Below are 21,010 nucleotides of genomic sequence, written 5' to 3'. Positions count from 1 at the left end.
AACATAAACATGTACACCAAAACCAAAAATGCCATTTAACAAATTGCAATCAATGAAATCTCCTCGCACAGCCACGGGTAGTCAGGTGCTGGAAGGCAGCAGGAACGTGCGACAAACTTGGACAAACAGATCCTCCGCACCCTGACGCAGACTTTACTAAATCACTTTATTTGAGGGAACAATGTGTTTCGCCTCAGCGTCTTCAGGTTCACCTCAGGTCTGACCTGATCATTTCCAGGTGTGTTTTAAATGGTTGTTGGTCACCTGACGAATTTGCTCTTTTGAGCGCGACTCAGGCAGAGAACACATCAAAGTGTCCAGTGACAAATACAGGGTATAATACAGTATATAAGAACAACAAACAAGAAACAGAAGAATATGAGTCTGAGGAAGAGCATTTTGGCTCGAAACGTCACTTTTTGCACTTGTCTTAATAAATTTTTCTGAATGGGAGCTACAGTGTGCAGGATCTCTATCTTCTTCTATGGACTATTATGTTGATTCCAGCACCTGGCCAAAGTGGTTTTTGGATGTGCGCACCTTATCTTTTCTCTGATTTATAATAGAAATAAAACATTTTCAGAATAAATACCAAATTAAAAAAAAAAAAAAAAAAACGAACCAAGAGGGGTTGGAGGTCCCAGACGAACAAAACAAAAGGAAGGGGAAGCAATCAGATCAATCAGAGCAATCAGTTTGCACGGCCACACAAAGGGCCGTGCAAACCCAGTGCTTCCCCCTAAAGTACCAAACAGGAAAGGAGGGAACTAGACTATCCCAAAACAGAACCCGATAACTACACTCCAACCCAAACTAAAATAACAAGACCTAACACACCACAAGGGTGTGCTGAGGGAAGAACAAAAGGTAAAACAAAGGAAAACAAATGAGGCTGCTGGCTGCGGGGCAGTGTCTGTGTGTGAGTTGCCTGCAGGTGTCAGCAGCTCCACCCGCTAAGGGTGAAGGCAGGTAGGAGAGAGAGATACTGAAGAGAAGAGGAAGGGAGGGAAAGAGCACAGCACCCATTACAGTTCCACTACTCATTTTTTTCCCCTGGTGGCAGTAATCAGTAGCGGTTTTAGGCACGGGCGAAGCGGGCAGCCGCCCGGGGCGGCATGTTTTCATGTCACGTGGGGGGCGGCATGAGCGCAAAAAAAAAAAAAAAAAAATCATCCTCGCTGCAAAGCAGTTTTCTATTACCGTATTCATCTGAATATAAGACAATATTTTTTCCATTGAAAATGCCCTGAAAAAAACGCCCTCGTCTAATATTGAGGTCTACACATGTATTGTGCTTGCATATAAACCAGTAGGTAGGCTCGCCTGATGCCGCAATTACCGGCGAATGGCCACATTGCGCAGTCAATAATCAACCATGTTGTCTGTGTCATTGTCCGTTGTGCTGCTGCAGCCGCGTATGAATAAAAGTTGATTTATAATGAGAGGATGGCAGTATGTGTGTGCTGCTCACCTGTCAGATCCGGCAGACCTGACTGGGTGGGCGCGGCACCTGTAAGCATCAAGCCGGTGCCGGGGCCGGCCCGCCTGATGCCGACCAGTGGCTGTTTTTTTATCCAAACAAGATTTTGTCCATATAAAAAGTATTTTTCCAAAAAAGGTATTTGTGCAGGTGTTGGCGCCCCTGCTCTGGGAGGGGCGCGTGTAGCCGCCAGAGGGGCACCGGTAGCGGCCGTTATCGCTTGGAAGTCCTAGCCGTGCGCGTGCGCGCGCGCGGCTAGAACAGAAGGGCGCAAGGCAGTAATTTCGCCCAGGGCGGCAACATGGGCAGAACCGCCACTGGCAGTAATTTCCCTGAGACTTGATTCTGAACGTCCAGCTTTTAAATTTTATCCCTGAATCTTGATGCTTTGATGAACTCAGAGGATGCTCATGTCCTGCGGCAGGTGACGTCTGGCACGAAGCCTCGTCAACAGAGGACTAAGCTTCCATGCACTCTCTGAAAATAATTAAACATGCAACTGGTATTAGTGTTGGTCTTTCCATGGAGAAAAAGCTTGCATGTGTGTGTGTGTGTGTGTGTGTGTGTGTGTGTGTGTGTGTGTGTTGACATACTGTGAGGTGCAGGAGTCTCTTCAGGTTGTGGTCTGATGATGTTATTCCCAGGATCTTCTTCCTGTGTGACCCCAAGAACTGACCGCCATTTTTTCCAATTCGTTTCCTCCACCCTACAGTTTCACATGAATCCTCACTCGTAAGATATTATATGCTGCTACATGAGAAATCATTCACCTGATCTAATATTTTATATTGCCATTTAACAAGGTCTGCACACATCAAACTTCACATCAAAATTCTACTCTAATCGATTGCAGTTTGTGGACAGTATTCAACAGGTATACTCAAGAAGGCCAAATCTGCTTAAGATTACTCCTCACATTAGAAAACAGGCTGGCCTGTTTTCTAACAGGCCAGCCTGTTCTTACATTGGATCTGGCCTGTAAAATTGCCGTTTCCTAAAACATCTAGTTTGATGCCCAAACTCTACAAAACCTACAAAATCAACAAATTTACATTCCTTTTAAGTTCTCTAGGCATCACAGAAATCCTCTTATCAGAAGCAGCCTGTGAGCTGTGGTTACCTGAGAAATCTGCGAGATTCGTCTTGCCCACAGCTGAAAAACAGTGTCTTCACCACTCCTGAGTACAATTTACTCCTCAGGGCCCTTGGCACATTTCTCTCCATGTCCAAAATGGTGAGGGCCCTCTGAGGATGCACATCACAATCTCTGGTCAGTTTCAAAACGACTCACATCCTTGGTGTTTATTTCACACCACACAACACGTGCCTTCAATAACATTATCAAACAATAAGTAGATCTTTGTAGATCTGCATATCTGTGTGATTGAATCCTTTTGTTTACATTTTCAGACAAACATTTTTTAGATTTGTTTGGCATTTCTGCTTCATAGCAGATGGCGCCCTAGGCAATTGCCTATATCGCCTATGCCAAAAGCCGGCCCTGGTTATATTACATTACATGTGCAGCAACTATGACGGTTGAATGTATTACTGTAAATACAGTAAAATTAGTTTTTTTGTGATAAAATTCCATATCTGGTGATGTTGATTTTGATTTAAGAATGATTTTGCCCGTCTTATGCAGGTTGGTTTTTGTTTCACACCTGATGAATGAGAATAATCGTGGATATTTGAGGTCAGCCTGATCCTGGGTAAATTAGTTCTGATGCAATGAAAGCAAATACTAGCAGAGCACAAGACTCTCCTGGTACCTGCAGCTTCCAGATGTTTTCACTCTCTCTGTTGATTCTCTCCACTGTGTCGCCCATCAGAGCGATGAGCATGTTGAGCAGCAGGATATAGGTGAGCACAATGTAGGAGATTAGCAGGATGTAGAAGACCTCCTTGTACTGAACATGATCAGTGAACTCCAGGTCTCCCATTCCGATGGTGAACTTGAACAGCTCCAGCATCGTGAAACGGATGTCGTTGTAACTTGGCTTCTCGCACTGAAACGAACGGGTGCCAAATTTCCTCGCTTGCTCAGGCAAGGAATCCTCTATAAGAGCAACCACAGCTACATACAGGGGAAAATATTAAACTCAGAAGTCCTTCGGCTTGGAAAAGTTACACAATCTTTTTCACAGTTTTGTCTCATGTCAAAACATGCTATATCTGTTTTGACTAGTTTATGCTAAACTTGCTGCATTGACAGATCAGAAAAGCCAGGCTGCTCTTATTCCTGGCTTGACAAACTTCAGTGTCTCACCTTTATTCTCTCATCTTTAAACAACCTCATTAATGTTTTTAGTTTTTGTGTACCTACAATCTTTGGATTATTTGTTACAAATAAAGTAAAGCAAACTGCTCTTTGAGTTGATGTTATAGATTTACTATCTAGGTCAATGGATCCTTTTATTTTTGTGCTAAAGTTTGTATGTATATCATATTTTTGTATGTGTGTGTGTACAGGAACCCTTAAAAAGGGGGCAATCCTCTCTGTAAATTCAAATTTAACCTCTGACACACAAGAGGCTGCATTTGATGAGTCAAGGATGAGACCATGTTGGACAAGTCTTACCTGCAGAAAATCCAAAGAGGAAGACAGCGTAGACAAACAGGAAGTGCAACATGTCACCCAGGATCATCTGAGAAAAAGAAATCAACAGCATTTTTTTTTGTTTGTTTGTTTGTTTGTTTGTTTTTTGGTTTTGTTTTTGTTTTTTGTTTTTTGACATTCAGACTGTGTTCACTGCTCTGAATCCTTACTCTCTGCATCATGACGCTGTACATTCCCATTTGCTTGGAGCCTCTTGCATAGTAGAGAGTATTGATCCAGGCAAGAGCCAGCGAGAGCACCAGAAGTCCTACGTACTCGCGCCGGCCAAAGCCATACAAAACTGCACAGAGCAGGAGGAGAAGAGCCTGCAAAAAGCTACAAGAGCAGAGCCAGACAGCAGACCAAAGTTATTACTGTCAACTAAAACTAAACTAAAAACTAAGACTAGGTGTGGAAAAACTTTTAATTAATCAAAATAAAAATAAAAACTTGACTTTAGACCTTTAAAAAACAAAAACTAACTGAAACAATATTGTGTACTTACAAAACTAACTAAAATAAAATAAAGATAATTAGAAAAGGTGTTTGGTTTTAGTCTTTGTTAGTTTGATCAAATTTGTCAACACAACAACTGCCTTCACAAAGTGTTGTGTTTGGATTGTAATACCTTTTCAAAAAAACACAAAAACAAACACCCCATAATAATAATAATAATATTAATACTACTACTACTAACAATAATAATAATAATAATAATAATAATAATAACAAGTCAAACTAATAAAAACTCAACTAAAACTAAACATTTTGAAACAATAAAAACTAAACTGCAACAAGCAAACTCAGACTAAACTGAACAGAAAACAAAAAATATGAATAAAAATAAAAACTAATGAAAAAAACAGAACAATAATAACTCTGCAGCCTGCGGGTTTGATATCATTCACTGGATTGTTTTGGAATACAAACTGCATTGTGGAACAAGTGATGATGTAAAACCAAAATGCTTCACTGCAAAAATCTCCAACTTAACAAACAAAATTGTTTTATGCGCGCAGCGCGATTAACTGCACATCGCTGCGTTGCACAATCAATAATCAACCATGTTGTCTGTGTCGTCCGTTGTGCTGCTGCAACCGCGTATAAACAAAAGTCAATTTATGATGACGTCAGGCCATGCGTGTGTTGTATTTCAACATGATGACAGACATACTGGAGGCAATCGCGTTTGAGTGCAGTTGGGCTTTGGGTAATGTGAGTGCAGGCCAGCGGGGGACTGGGGAGGGGGGGCATTTCTGCTTCAGCACAATACAGAGCAACTGGCCCTAATGTGAGTAGGCCCTTAGTCTCATAAAAGAGTTTTAAAATCTTGTTTTTCTTAAATCAAGTGAAAACATATACCAGTTGAATGAGATAATCCTGCTAATCCAATGACAATCAACTTGTTTCTAGAATTTACTTCAATTAAGTGGCATTTTGTTGATCCAAGTTGACTGATCTGCCTCACTCTGCCTTGTTTCAACATAATTATACCTGAAAAAAAAAAAAAACTGCAAGTGAAACAGTATTGGAAACAAGTGAGATTATCTCAACCCACCAACAGATATTTTTCACTTGGTTTAAGAAAAACAAGATTCTAGAACAATGTGAGACAACTTGAATCTTTTGCAGTGATTAATATTTATGCATTCTTTTATTTATGCATTATATGCTTAAGATTCAAAGATTTACTTACAACAGAATTTCACTGAATCCATCGAGGTACAGAGCTTTGAAATTTGGGGGGTTCCTCTTAAAGTTGATTATCTGTGGATTTTAAAGATAAAACATTTTAGAATGGAATTAGTTTGATTTTCATTTGTTTTTTTGTTTTTTTTTTGTTGTTGTTTTATTTTTTGTAGGTTTTTTTTTTTTATGTGAATTACCAGAAAACACTTTCTCACCGCTTTACAGAAAAAGTGGACTGCTCCCAGGATGCTTATGACCTCGCCAGCGCAACGAAGGCGGTCAAGCGGGTTGTCTTCAACAGGAAATGGCGGCTGAAACAAAAACGGTTCGCAAGCCTTGTTGAAGCTGGTTGCTAAAACAGATTTCCCGCTGTGTTGTTGTTTACAGAACAGCACCTGTTTGTGTGTTGCATTTTTCTGTCGTACCTGCCCTTCCTTTCTGTAGCAGGCCACAGCAGTGAAGATGCCCAGGTACACAAGATAAAACAGGAAATTCATCAAGAATAATTTAGCAGCAAACTTGTCCCACTTATCCTCGAGGAGACTGCGAAGAGGCTCAATCTGGAGCATCTGATGACGGTTCTGAGACAAGGTACAAAAGTATAAATCTATATTAAAAGCACTTGATTCCTGTTTTATTATATTATGGTGAAGATCTTTTTACCATTATATTTACAAGTTAACTAAGGCTTTCCATCACTGATAATTAATCCACTATTTAAAATCTGCTGACTTAATATTATATGATATTAGACTGACTGCCATTTAGATGACACGCAGCCTCACTGGCACTTTCATTGTGCAACTAAAGATTTCTTTCACTTTTGATCTACTGATATGCACCGTTTTTTTTATTGTTGTTTGTTTGTTTGTTTGTTTGTTTGATTAATCAATGAATCATTTAGTCTATAAAGTGCCAAAAATAATGACACATGTTCATGGGACTATTAATGTCATTCATAAATAAATAACCCCTTTTTCACATTGCATGATGAGGCCTAACTGTGTAAGTCATGGGTTTTGCTGCTCTGTTGCATATTTATTCTGTGCAAGCTCTGCCCTGTTCAGTGTACTTACTGATATTTTGGAGGTCCATCAACCATTTATTTTTTAGTGGTTTGGTGGTTTATGTTTGTTGTATGTGTTTGTTGTTGAAAACAAACAAGCAAACAAAAACCAAAAATAAAATAATCAATAAACAGCTACTAAACATCCCATTAAGTTTATCATCAGTGGTAAGTGAGGTTAAAATTAATTTCTTTTACCGGAATGTCACTACCAAAGACAACAATCTCCAGTACAGAGTTGTCCTCATTGGTGTCGATGGAGCTCATGTCGTACAGCGAGGAGTGGACCGGTCCGTACACCCATTCTGTGAACTTCCGGGACAGCGGCCTCGTCTCCTCCTCCATGAACTCGCGCTGCAGCATGTGTCTAAACAGCTGCCGGGCAAGAAATCACAGACTTAAGATTAATCTTGGGAGACAGGTCACACAGCATTATCCCACGCTCTGCACACATCTGGCAGGTTTTTTGCGTGATCAGATCTGATCGAGTTATTTCCAAGCTGTAAAGAGGCTTATGTTGATGGTGTGTGACAGTTCGTGAAACATGATTTTCATGTTGAATTAACAATGCAAAGAAAGGCAGCCATGCTATATTCCCTCTTAAATAACACATAGGCTCTGTTCCCACCAGGCATTAACATCAGTCCTGGGTGATCCAATCACTAGCTGACACCTCTGATTTATGGTGTGAATAGCACCAACACCGGCCAGACTATCACTTCTCCAAAAGAAAAAGTATCTTACCTGACTGCCCAGTGCAGCTGCACTGTCGGCTGATAGATCAAATGCAATTTGAAGTGCAGATTGGCTATAAAGCTGTGTTTAATGAATAAAAACAAGAACTGTCTACCTGATGCTGGCTTCACCTTCCTTTGGGTTTAGGTTTTGTTGTTGTTGTTTGTTTGCTTTTTTAATCTCATTTGTAATTTCTGAAACAGGTCACAGCCACGACTGTGGAAGAGTCCCCACCCACCCGTACATTCAAATATTCAAGCTCAACACCAGGTTCAGGTTGATTTATCCTCTGCAGCAGAGAACTTGACCCTCTCAAACGTGCCGGAATAATTAAATAATAATGAGTCTGAAGGAATGTGTTCGAGCCCGTAATAACTTACTGACGTGAACCATGTAATTGACAGCACATTAAAATGAGGCTGGGGGGTGAGCAAGGATGTCTCCTTTAGTCAAATGCCTCTTGCCTGTTAAATGCCATTTTACTTTTTATTTTTTTGTGCAGAAGGAGGACTATCAAAGTATGAATTTCATTGTACAGTGTAACTGTCTGTTGATAATAAAATTCTCTCCTGACTCAAAAAAAAAAAAAAAAAAAAAAAAAACCCTAAAGGATTAGGTCTTTGTAAATGGAAATGATTTGTGTGTTTATCTGCTAGGACTGGAATGATATGCTTATTTCCCAAACTGCATGAAATTAGTATAAGGTGGGCATCTCTGCAAAGGGAGACCCATGGGTGCCCAAAGAACCAATTTTCATTCAGATATCTGGAAGTCAGAGGTCAAGGGACCCCTTTGAATATGCGTTTTTCCCTTGCCAAAATTTAGCCAAACTTTGGAGCAATGTTAAGTCCCCTTGCAGACAACCTAGCATGAGGTCATTCCTTAGGTCATTGAATTGATTCAGTGATAAAAAAAAAAAAAAAAAAAAAAAGAACCTATAAAAAAAGAATTAAGATACTTAAGTGAATCAATATTTCCCCCATCCTGAATTTGCATATAGAGTGGCAAATTGAGCTCTAATGCAAAGTTTGAATGGCTGGACTTTGCTCTGTCCACTTGTGATTGGATCACCAAATATGCATTTTAATGCCAGGTGGAAACAAGACCATCATTACAAAATGAGAGGGGAATATATATATATATATTTGTACACGCAGGCCTACAAATAAATCAAACCTACCCCTGTCTTTCCCATCTTAGCTGCTAACTTAAGTGGAGTCAGCCTCTGGTTGTTTTCAATGGACTCCAGCTTCCCTTTCTTTTCCTTCACAAGTCTGTTGTGCTGAATCAGGATCATGTCATACATCCTTGTGATCAAATCCGTGTTTTCTGCTGAATTGTCCGCTATGGCCACCAGGGCATGCAGGACCGTGTTTCCCTGGGAGTCTTTGTCCGTCAGGTCGGCATTTCTGTATGGGTTCTCCATGAGGAACGACACCATGTTAAGCTGGTTGGTGCAGGCGGCCAGTGACAGAGGAAGCTCACCTGCGCGACGCACAGAATGTCAACTCAATAATATCATACTTTAAATCCTCTCTTAAAACATATTTTTATTGTAAAGGCTTTCACAATTTTAAAAATTTTCAGGGTGTAAAACCAAACTGTAAAAAAAAAAAAAAAAAAAAAAACATTCAATACAAAACGCACCCCAAAAAGTGCAAACACAAGTGCAAACATTTTTTTCACGTAAGATAAAACATACAAAGCATTGGAAATGGTAGTGTGTTTTATCCCTCCCTGATGTACAAAACAAACTGAAGCCAAACTGACTCAAAAACTGTAATAAAAAAAACAAACTGTGGGTTTACTGAACTATTAGGGTTAGGGTTAGGGTTAGGGTAATCAATATAGATTTATATGTTGAAGTACATATTATTATAAAAATGTATTCCACAGGGCTTGACCAAGTCTGACAGTTTCTGCCACCCATTGTTGGGCGTCAGTGATGGCCACGTAGAAATTATATCATAAATTATACATTATGAGTATCCATTTATTTTATATATACATTTTCTATTCTATAGATATTTTGCAGATATATGTAATTATACATACAGCCTATGCAAAGGTTTCAAGATAAAAGGTCTATAGATGTTCAGTATTTATATTTTAGTATATTTTGTTTTTTATTACTTATAGGATATGCATATTTTTTTCCTCACATTTTTTTTTTTTTTTTGTATTGTACCTACTTCAATTAATGTTATTTGTTACATGTATTTTTCTACTGATACATATTTCTCTCTTCTAGTGTAGATATTTTTGGTATATTTGATGTAGTCTACTGTTGTTCATATGTATTATCTGGACAACCTGCTGCTGTGTTACAAGAATTTCCCAATTTGGGCTCAGTAAAGTACATCTATCTATCAATCTATCTATCTATCTACCTACCTAACTGATGACTAATTTTATACTCATTACAATTAGTATTCTTACTTATTTATTGTCTTTGCTTTGTTTTTATGTTTCCAGTTTTTTATGTTTGTTTATACCGTTTTTACTTTCATTGATATGTTTTTACCTCTTCCATCTCGATTGTGAAGCACTCTTTTTTTGAAAAGTGCTATATAAATATGATATTATATTATACAAAGCAGCACTAGAAAGTGTAAATTCAGGCTATTTTAGAAGATGAAATACCCACCAAAATAAAAGCCCAGTCCTGTATTGAGCTGGAAGAAGGTCCCATTGGCTTTGGCTTGCACATCTGCTCCTTTCTGCACCAGCAGCTTCACATGAACGAAGCTCTGTCTCTCAATGGCGACGTGCAGAGCCGTCTGGCCTGCAGCGTGTTGTGTTGTTACACAAAACAGAACGGTGTTTTGAGTTATGAAAGGTTATGAAAGGTGCAAAAGGCATATTATTTTCAATAATGTACCCCATTTGAAATATTTTTTCCGCCATGTACCCCCTGACCAGTGTCAAAAATTTATGGTAGAAAAAAAAGGCCTATATAAAGAGGTATGATAGAGCTCCATCAGTCTGAAATAACAATCTGAAACTCCTTGTTTTCAACTCACTTACAAAGCTCTTAATGGTCAGGCACCATCTTATCTTAATGAGCTCATAGTGCCCTACCACCCCACTAGAGCACTGTGCTCCAATGCCAGCTTACTTGTGGTTCCTAGAGTATCCAAAAGTACAATGGGAGGTAGAACCTTCAGCTTTAAGGCTGCTCTTCTGTGAAATCATCTTCCAGTTTGGGTCTGAGAAGCATACCCTTTCTTTGTTTAAAAGTAGGCTTAAAACCTTCCTTTTTGATAAAGCTTATAATAAGGACTGTCCCATAGTTATGCTGTTATTGGCCTAGACTGCCGGTGCCCTCCCATGATGCACTGTGCTCTCACTCTCTCCTCTCTCTCATCTCTCCTTCCTTACAAATCCAGGGGATAACAAGGAGGAGCACTTTATGGTCTTTTAATTGCCCAATTCACCATTGTGAGGGATAATTCATGTGACTGGTGCATTTATGTGGTCTGTGTACTACAGGTAACTGAGGGACATGCTGGTGACAGCATAATACCACATTCAGGCAAGGAGGAAGCAATAAGCCACACAAACAATTTATTTCTTGTTTTTTCCTTGTTTCTTGTTTTTCTAATGGAAATATGTATTTAACAAGAGGGAAAGATAGTAGGAGACAGGATTGAGTACAACACTGCCATTTTTACATTCTTTATTTATTTTTATTTTTTTACTTTTGTCCTGTTAGATTTTTTCCCCCTTTCTTTTATTCTTGCAACCTTTTTGCACTTGTGTTAATTAAGCTTTTGGAAAAGACAACTCTTATCTTGCCTTACATCCTTTCCTCGTCTTATGAAGTCTCTTTCTTTTGTTAGATGCCCTTCTTCCCTTGCATTTGTTGTTATAATGATGTAACAATCAATTATTCTCAAAATCTGGCAAGGCAAAAGCAAAGAAGCAGTACGAGTCTGTCTGGTCAAGCGAAGCAGGCAAAATTTTAGCTGTAAGCACCAGTCGGACCAGGTTTAGCAGGTTAGGTGCATAGTGTCCCTGCCCAAACTGATGTACTTCTCAAAAACACTTCATCCATCAAGGAAACCCAGAGAGTGACTACTTAAAAATCATTATTGTTATTGACATCGAATTAACTCTGATATTCTAATGTAATTGGAATTTCAGCTAAAAAATTGGCAGATTTCATTCAAGATGGCAAAGGTTATTCCTACAAAATTTCAACAGATTCTGAAATGGTCAAGCGACCACCTTCTCTGAGTTGACACAGAATGACCCATTATACTATTGTTTTTTGCATGTCACTGTACATTCTCATTCTCACTCATAAATTAAAACAACAACAACAACAACAACAAAACAAGATTCTTGAAAGATTCGTTGCATTCTTCTTCACATTGCAGGTGAGCAGTGTGTTATTTTGCAAATATAACAAAAAAACAAAACTTTTGTTGCAATTTATATGGCCAAATAAATTTTGGCTTTAGAGCCTGAGCTGACAAATGATTTAGTTTTACCTACCTTTATAGTAAATGTCATTGTAGGATGCATTGATCAAATTTTCTAAATCTCCAGTTTTTTCAGCTATATCAAGAAAAACCTCAACGGTGTCATTTCTGCCATCTTTCAGGTTCAGCAGAGCTTTCAGGAGTGCCGTTTTGCCATTTGTTTCATCTGAAAATAATACAAAAAACACACTTTTGATATCTGAATAAAAATGGGTTCTCTGGGCACCCACAGGCCTCCCCTTTGCAGACATTTCCACCTTATGCTAACCCCATGCAATTTATGTTTTTTTTTATGCCATATTGACAATAAGGGGGAGTTTCTAAGACATTTCCATAACAGAGCGCTCACCTTCCAAACACTGAGTATGCAATTCATTCAGAAATCTGGAACACTTAATCTTAGCGGTCAAAGTTTTTGATTTGGTTTATATTACAAAATCAGAGCATGGATTTTTCTCTAGTGTTCCATGAGGCCTTGGTGTCCTAATGTGGTATTTTGGAGGACCTTTTGAGCATTTCTCCAGTGGCCAAAAATAGGCAAATTTTTGCACCAAATCTGTGTAGTAAATGGCATCAACTCAAAAATTGCTGACACAACTTATGTGCTGAGCTGTATCTCAAAAGTTACTCTAGGTTTCCAGCTCTCAGATGAAGTTTACCATCTCATTTGGCTTCTGCTGTTGACTTTTGTTGACTGGATACTGGACTCAGACCGGAAGGCCCTGCAGAGAGTGGTGAAGGCTGCTGAGAGGGTCATCGGCACCCCCCTCACACCCATCAAGGACATTGCCCATAGCCACTACCTAACAAAAACCATCAAGATCATCGCAGACCCCAACCACGGACCGTTCACCCTTCTGCCCTCAGACAGACGGTACCGCTCCACTCACAGCAGAACATCTAGGTTCCGCAACATCTTCTTCCCTACTGCAATACGACTCTTGAACTGCCAGTAATCCCCTCTCCCCACCCCCCTTCCCCCTCCCCACCGACATAAGGAATGTTTTACCCGCACTACTGTCTGTTTACATCTGCTTACAACTGTTTACAATTACAAGACCATTTGCACTAACATTGCACATCTATTTATTTATTATATCTGTTTCAGTGTTTTCTATATAAGGGTTTTAATTCTGTTTTATGTGGAGCCAGTGGCAATGAAATTTCGTTCCACTTTGCACCTGTTTTGGTATATATGTGGAATGACAATAAAGAAATCTTGAATCTTGAATCTTGAATCTTGAATCTTGAATCTACAATCAGTAGCCCCATAATGACAAAGTGAAAACAGAATTTTAGAAATGTTTGCAAATTTATTAAAAAGGAAAAACTGAAATATCACAAGTATTCCTTTGCAACCACACTTGAAATGTAGCTCAGGTACCTCCCATTTCACTTGATCATTGCTGAGATGTTTCTACTTGATTAGAGTCCGCCTCTGGTAGATTAAATTTATTGGACATGATTTAGAAAGGCACACACAGGCCTCACAGCTGACAATACATATCAGAGCAAAACACATGAAAGCCTGCTTGGAGCTTGCAAAAAAGCACCTGAAGGACTCTCAGACTGTGAGAAACAAGATTCTCTGGTCTGATGAAACCAAGATTGAACTGTTTGGCCTCAGTTCCAAACGTTATGTCTGGAGGAAACCAAAGTACAGAGATATCCTCAATGAAAACCTGTTCCACAGCACCTAGGATCTCAGACTGGGCCGAAGGTTCACCTTCCAGCATGACAGTGGCCCTAAGCACACAGTCAAGACAACACAGGAGTGGCTTAGGGACAACTCTGTGAATGTCCTAGAGTGGCCCAGCCAGAGCCCTGACCTGAACTCTATCCAACATTTCTGGAGAGACCTGAAAATGGCTGTCCACCATCGGTCCCCATCCAACCTGACCGAGCCTGAGAGGATCTGCAAAGAAGAATGGCAGAAAATCCCCCAATCCAGATGTGCAAAGCTTGTTGTGTCATACCCAAAAAGACTCAAGGCTCTAATTGCTGCCAAAGGTGCTTCAACTAAATACTGAGTAAAGGGTCTGAATACTTATGTCAATGTGATATTTCAGTTTTTCTTTTTAATAAACTTTCAAATATTTCTGCAATTCTGTTTTCACTTTGTCATTATGGGGTACTGAGTGAAAATTAATGAGAGAAAAAATAAATTTAAACGACTGCAGCATCAGGCTGAAACATAAGTGGAAAAAGCAAAGGGGAGTCTCAATACTTTCTGAATGCACTGTATTTCACCTCATCCATTTTTTTTCTACCAAAATATTTTTCTCTCCTACTTGTTCCCCATGACCCCATTTTTCTCTGCCAGCAGTCTCACTTTACATGAAAATTTACTTTTCACAAACATTTTGAGGGCAAATGACCACACTACTTCAATCAAACATTTTCACTGAAGACTGCGAGATCTTGTCAGTTGCAAACAAAATTAAGCAAATGAAAGTCCAACTTGCCTCTAAATTCTGGATTTGTGAGTCTCTTATTGTGAATTCGCAGGTAATTGAGCAGGCCGTGAAGCTGAGCTGCGTCACCTTTGGATGCAGCTTTGAATATTCTGTCTCTGGTAAATGCTGTGCTGGAAATCTGTTCAACAGTGGTGGAATTTCTTCTGTAATGGAGAACAAGAAACCGTTCAAACAATGCGTCGTGAAAGAACTTTGCTAAGACCAGCATTGCCTAATACAAGCGACAGATGAACATTTTGGGTTCTTGGGGTCTTGAGGAAAGACCACAGATCACCTCACACACAATCAAGGTGCTCTTTCTGCAAGCTGATACTTGTTTACCTGAAGCCCTGTCACCTTGGTAACCTGACACTCTTCAGTCCCAAAGGGTGAAAGGCAAATTTTTTCTTTTGTGGAATGTTAAAACACAGAGGCACCACAGTGAATCTCAATTCTACAGCTCCAGAAACCAGTTAAATAGAATCTGTAAATAATCTGAGAGGCAACTGAAGCTGTTTTTTTTTTTTTTTTTTTTTTTCTTTCTCACACTGATTTTACCTTGACACTGACACGTTGGTATCCATAGGAGCAGGGATTATCTCTGCTCCTTCCTTTCTGAGGAGCCTTCTCAGACTGTTCACCTCCTCTTCTTGCCCTTGATTTGACTCCTCTAGCTCTTCATTTGCACCAGCTTCGGTGTCAGGTGGGAGTCCGTCTTGTGTTGTGATTGTCATTGTATCCAAGTCTCAGGTATGAATGGTGCTGATCAAATGGCCCTTTCTGCTAGAATCAAACAGATTTCATGCACAGCTCCGGTGGATGTGAGTACTGTCAGTGAAGATGAGGCTGTGCAGGAGTAGAGAAAGAAAAAGGGAGTGCCAGTATAGAGGAAGTCCCTATCCAGGGGTCACATGACCTCACCTGCCTGTCAGGGGACCGCCCCCCGCCGGAGCAACCTGAATGAGAGGGTATACTGCCTTCTTTCCATTGTTCTTTATTTTTGACCTCAATCATGTTGTGTGCCTCCTGTGAGTGGCTCTCTTTATTTGATATTTGAATTACCATTTCTGTTTTCTTTTTGAGCTCATGTGCATAATCTTGATCTCTCTTTGCAGAGCAAGAACTGACAACAGCATATTAGGGTCACTGTAGAAAAAAGGTTATGAAACCTGGGGAGGGGGGGTAATATTCTGAGGGAAAAAAAAACGCTCCAATTTCCAAGATTAAAGTTTAAAGATTAAACATTTACGATTTACAGGGGAAAAAACTACTATGGCACTATCACATTTTTATCATCAGCATCCGGACATTGAAGAGACATTACTGAAGAAAACAATATTGTGATTCTGGGCTAAAATCACCAGGATTTCCTTCTTGTTATATCCTATTGCAAAATAGAATTTGATGAGGTCATCAACTGCAGGCGTGACACACAGCAAGTGGCAGTGTCTGCAGTGTGTGGTTGAGCCAACCTTGCAAATTCAAGACATGTGGTTTCCTTTATAAAAGTGCAAGAAAGATGAGTACTTTTTTAGTTTTCTTCTCTTCTTCTTGCATCTTGTTAGCCTGCGTGAGGGCAGCGAGGCCAGGCTCTAAAATTAGCTTTACATTTCCACCAACCTGCATCAGCGTTTGGCAGATCACTGGACGATGCTGCAGGAGTGGTTGGTAACACGACGGCTGGTTGAGTGTTCTTCTTGAACAACTTTATGTCCATTATGACTGATGAGCAGCACTCAATAACTGAGAGATTAGATTAGATTAGATTGCCTTCTAGCAGCCAAATGTGAAGCTGCACTTTAGCAAAACAAATGAACAGCACAAAGTTTGGATTAACTGATGTGGAATGAACAACTATACTAAAGGAGTTATACAATGAGTACAACGAAATGCTAGTACTCAGGTCGACCACATGGTGGCACTCAAACATCACAAAATATGCAGCATGAAACTACAAGTGACAAAAAAGGAGGAATTATTCTCAAACATAGACTAGAAATATTTATCATAACCCAGTCAAACAAACTAACAGCAATATACAATGACTCTGCACCGAAACATGGGCTTAAACTATTTTTTTTATTTTATTTTTTATTTTTTTACAGTTCAATGTGGTTTAATGAGCAAATAGTAAATTGAAAATATCGGGGGAAAAATGTATCATGAATTGCAAACCATAACACTTCACCGGTAAGGAATCTCCAAAGTCTGAATTTAGGCAAAAACAAAGGCTTTGTTTGGGTTAATGACCTAAACTAAAAAGATAAAAATGTGTGTTTAATTCAGGGAAAATAAGATCAGGAAGATGGTCCAATAAATAAAAATATCCCCAGCTGAAAGTGACTGGAAACAGTTGAGCTTAATGTCATTTACTGACCCAAAATGATTTAGAAAAACTGAGATAAATATGAGGGAGCCCTTCCCCTCAGTCCTCCCTACTACCAGAAAGAAAACACTGAGGTGAAACCAGAAAAACCTAGAATAATAAATAAAAACTGGCAGAAACCAGAGCTTAGTGCAACTTAATGAGCCGAACGAACGATGGAATGAAATTGAAGTAACTGCTTGTGACCTGACAATGAGGAGAATAACAACCGAAAGAGCTGCAAATAAATATTGGTAAAGTCTAGGGCTGTAGTCTCTTAGTCGACTGGTCGATTTATTGGTCGATACGTTCTTGGTCGACCAAAATCTGATTGGTCGATAATTTGCTGTATTAATTTTATCAGGAGTAAAGCACTAGGTGCTAATGGGGGTGTTTTTTTTTTTTTTTTTTTCAGAACACCCTGTTTCACAGGTAACAGTCTGTCTTCAGAACACCCCCATTGATTTCACAATTTTGGATTAGCCCAACCCACTGGAGACAGACAGGTAGGCCCGTATGTTCTGAATTGAAGAAAAAATTAGGCCTGGTTTTCCGAATATTTAATTAATTAAGAACATTTAATGAACATTTAGTCCTCTACCATGTCAAAGACGTCGTCAGTGTGGCAGCATTTTACCAAAATAGATGGAAAAAAAAAGTCGAATGCAAACTTTGCAAACAACAGTTTGCATATCACTGCTCGACGACCCACATGGCATATCACCTAAAACAGTAAGCTAACATGTCTGTGTTAGGTTGCTCCGTCAGCTTTGAGTATAAATATATCAGAATTGGCATATTTCAAAGTTTTAGTCTAATAATCGTTTTGTAACTGCAGGCGCACACATCCACGACGATGGCAGCTTGACATAGTACAATTTTCGGAAATTATAGGCTATGATATTGCGTAGGTGCACGTGATGCAACGCTGTCAGAGCCGACCGACTCCAGTGTGTCAAAATAATTAGGTCAAAAACGATTTAATAAACTGCACATACTAGATGTTTATGTTTATTTATAATTCGTTTAGGCAGACAAGGCTACCAGGTAGGCTACTGCCCATTTAATTAATCTAAAAATAGTAACTTTTTTTTTTTTTGTATTCCTGCCGCCCCCCGATTAGTTGACTTTTGGTCGAAATTTCAGGACTTTAGTCGACCAAGATTTTCTTTGCTTGACTACAGCCCTAGTAAAATCAGCATAGCTCATATTTGCTGATTGTGGCTTAATAAATAAATAAATGGGGGAAATTAGCAGGGATTGACAAACATGTTTAAAATTTGACGTGAAAAAGCAAACCAGTGGGATGGTGAGAAAGTGAATTAAAAGCGAATGTAAGCAAATGTTACTTAATGGCATTTTGAGAGTTAAATCATTGATGATCTTAATATTGATATGCACGCTAAGAGTCATGTCACAACTCAGAGGGACAAAATGTAACTGCTTAAAACATCACGTTTTAAACGTGGACAGAAAAAAAGCTGGAGCACGTGATTGTAAGTTTTTTTTATGCTCATATCATATGTCCCACAACATTATCACAAGCTATCTTCAATACTGATGTCCTGGATTTTGTAGGCAGTACAACTTGCATAGCAGGATCACCGCTGAATGCCTGTCCATGAGGAGCCCACGCTCTAAGCAAGAGGTCATCCTGAAGGAAATACCCCTGCCCAACCTTCCCTACCTGAGACAGACAAAACCATGTCATATGAGTCCTTCAGCATCTCCTCCCTCTGCTTCTTCACCATCTCTGCACGACAAACAGAGAGATCACTTGGCATCACAAATGTAAACTTTTTCACATCAGACTCTTCAGACAGTGCTTCATTATCAGCCAACACAGCCCGAGACACAGCACAGGTAACAGCACGGACTGGAGACACAGCTAGTTCTGGTTCTGGAGAGGATACTGCAAGAACCTCCTGCTCTGGTTCAGTGGCCTCTGAAGGTAATCGGGATGAAGCACATGCATTTGTTTGTTTGTAAAGACACTTCAGGTATTTTTTCTCTGTCTGGTCTTACATCACCTGGCCACACACGGCCACCTGACAGATCATTCCCTAAAATGATGTCCATTCCCTCAACTGGCAATTCTGGACAGACACCAGCCTCTGCAACCCCCTGTACCAAAGAACACAGGACAAACAGTTTGTGCACAGGCAGTTTGCAAACCCATGCCTCTAACTGGAACACAACTCCCAGTGTTTGTACCCACAGAAAAAGGCAGGATTGCCTCCCTTACAGAAGTATGCAGAGCTCCTGAATCTCTCAAAATTCTGACAGGAACTTTCTTGTCACTCCCAATCAGTGTTGGGCACGTTACTTTTAAAAAGTATTTAGTTACAGTTACTAGTTACTTCTCCCAAAACGTAACTGAGTTAGTAACTGAATTAGTAACTGAATTACTCCACTATAAAAGGACTAGTTACCAGGGAAAGCAACTATTGCGTTACTTTTTTTTAAAAAAGTGTAAATATGTCTAAGAATTTGGATTTTTTTCTGAGCGGGTTTCACAAGCCAGTTGCATAGAGTAGAACAGCATAGACAGACGGTCGTGGACAAACACTTCGCTCCGGGACATAATGTACACTTAACATGTACGTTCTTGCCTTTTACCTCAAGGAGGTGAAAGTAGTGTCTGTACTTCTACTTTGAAAACATCAACTTTCCCTCTGAAAGCTCCGGACTCGCCATTGCTGCAACCTACCTCTGATAGTTTGAGTGTGTGTGTGGCTGCTGTCTGCATGTGTGGTTTGTGTGTAAACTGAACACTGCCTCTGATTGGCTTACCATGAAATCTTACTCTACTGGCCAGTCATCACCACTTATGCAGTTGTCTCGTCTCGTCTTTTTTTTTCTTTTTCGTTTTTTCCAGTGAGCCTTTTGGTGACAATAATTACACAGACTTGGGTCACTTTTTGCAGTTTGCTGTTGGCCTAACCAAGGAGACAAAACCTCTGCTTTCTGGGACTTGTTTCCATTATAACACTCACCAAAGATGCGCCCGTGTGTGTTAACACACATTCATCGGTCAGTACTGCAGCCTCGCTGGGATATGTGACCTTGTGTTCATTAATGTATGTTGCCGTGTAACTTGGTATACTGCTTGAACTGTTCCAGAACAAGTAAATTGCATAAGCTTTCAAAAGTTTTCACACCAGATGAAGAGCACCAGCGATTAAAGTGTGACACCAAATCACGTGCAAATTCTCCATGTGTTTTGTTGTGTTCCCGAATTATTACTACTTTATACCGCTAGGTGGCAGTGTTGTAAAGCAGATACTGTTGAGACAAAATGTGATACAGAGGATGAGTGAACCAAGATGGCGACTACTGAAACGTATGATACTGTTACGGTCTGCTGATAAAGTTATGCTTGCTGTACTGCCAGTCTGTTTAGTAAACAGCTTGTTCTACACTCCGGCCTTGTTTTTGATGTCCCTACATTACATGTTTGGTTACCAGTTTTACGCCAGCTTTTGAAACGCTGGCAATATCCTTCAGGAACGGGAAGAGCGACGAAGAGGAGCGATTCTCCCGTTTTTATGGCTGAGAATCGTGTCACTTGTGGGTGTATTACTTATGACAGTAATACACATCATCAGTGACATCATACATCAGCAAATGTGCTGATGATGTGGTAAAAATAAGGACAGTTAAATCATTCCCTAATGAGAAAGCCTGGAAGAATGGAGAGGTGAGAGCTCTATGTAGAGCCAAAAAAGCTGCCTTTAAGTCAGGTGACAAAGAAGCCTACAACACTGCCAGAGCAAAACTGAAAGCTGGCATCAAGGAGGCAAAGCAAAGGCATCAGCAGAGACTGGAGAGAGACCTCAACACCAACAACAGCAAAGACTTGTGGCAGGCGGTCAAAAGTGTGACAGGCTACAAAAACAGGAGCGCTCCCATCATGTGTGAGGCCACGTTACCAGACGAGCTAAACACATTTTATGCTCGCTTTGACCTCCTCAACAGAGAGTCAGCTATAAAGTCTACTCCGCCTCCAGAGGACTGGCCACCGTCAGTATCCACAGTGGATGTGAGGAAAGTCCTGCTGAAAGTGAATATGAGTAAAGCTGCTGGGCCTGACAACATCCCTGGCCGTGCACTAAAAATATGTGCCAACCAGC

At 40.0% G+C, this 21,010-nt stretch overlaps 1 protein-coding gene across 1 annotated transcript; it reads right to left on the bottom strand.

Annotated features, from left to right (window-relative positions):
* Positions 1 to 1,809: 1,809 nt before the first annotated feature.
* On the bottom strand, positions 1,810 to 15,344 carry LOC115370152 (transient receptor potential cation channel subfamily V member 1-like). Its single transcript, XM_030067037.1, has 15 exons — positions 15,071 to 15,344; positions 14,522 to 14,676; positions 12,070 to 12,222; positions 10,217 to 10,354; positions 8,750 to 9,054; positions 7,033 to 7,209; positions 6,194 to 6,349; positions 5,984 to 6,079; positions 5,776 to 5,846; positions 4,250 to 4,415; positions 4,062 to 4,128; positions 3,253 to 3,557; positions 2,601 to 2,725; positions 2,074 to 2,186; positions 1,810 to 1,957 (listed from the first exon to the last, which is right to left on the bottom strand). Exons 1-15 carry the CDS (start codon positions 15,244 to 15,246, stop codon positions 1,878 to 1,880), a joined length of 2,283 nt encoding a protein of 760 aa, XP_029922897.1. The 5' UTR covers positions 15,247 to 15,344; the 3' UTR covers positions 1,810 to 1,877.
* Between the last annotated feature and the right edge of the window lie 5,666 nt (positions 15,345 to 21,010).

This window comes from Myripristis murdjan, chromosome 13, assembly GCF_902150065.1.
Source record: "Myripristis murdjan chromosome 13, fMyrMur1.1, whole genome shotgun sequence".
Taxonomy (NCBI): domain Eukaryota; kingdom Metazoa; phylum Chordata; class Actinopteri; order Holocentriformes; family Holocentridae; genus Myripristis; species Myripristis murdjan.
The sequence above is the reverse complement of the archived record's forward strand: the minus strand, read 5'-3'. Positions and strand labels throughout refer to the sequence as shown.

Bases quoted from the DNA above. Each gene is read 5' to 3' on its own strand.
- LOC115370152 (XM_030067037.1), bottom strand. From the start codon at position 15,246: ATGACAATCACAACACAAGACGGACTCCCACCTGACACCGAAGCTGGT. The intron at 12,223-14,521 runs GCAAGTTGGACT...TATTATTTTCAG, and splicing joins CACAAATCCAGAATTTAGAG to ATGAAACAAATGGCAAAACG. The intron at 10,355-12,069 runs GTAGGTAAAACT...AACACGCTGCAG, and splicing joins CAATGACATTTACTATAAAG to GCCAGACGGCTCTGCACGTC.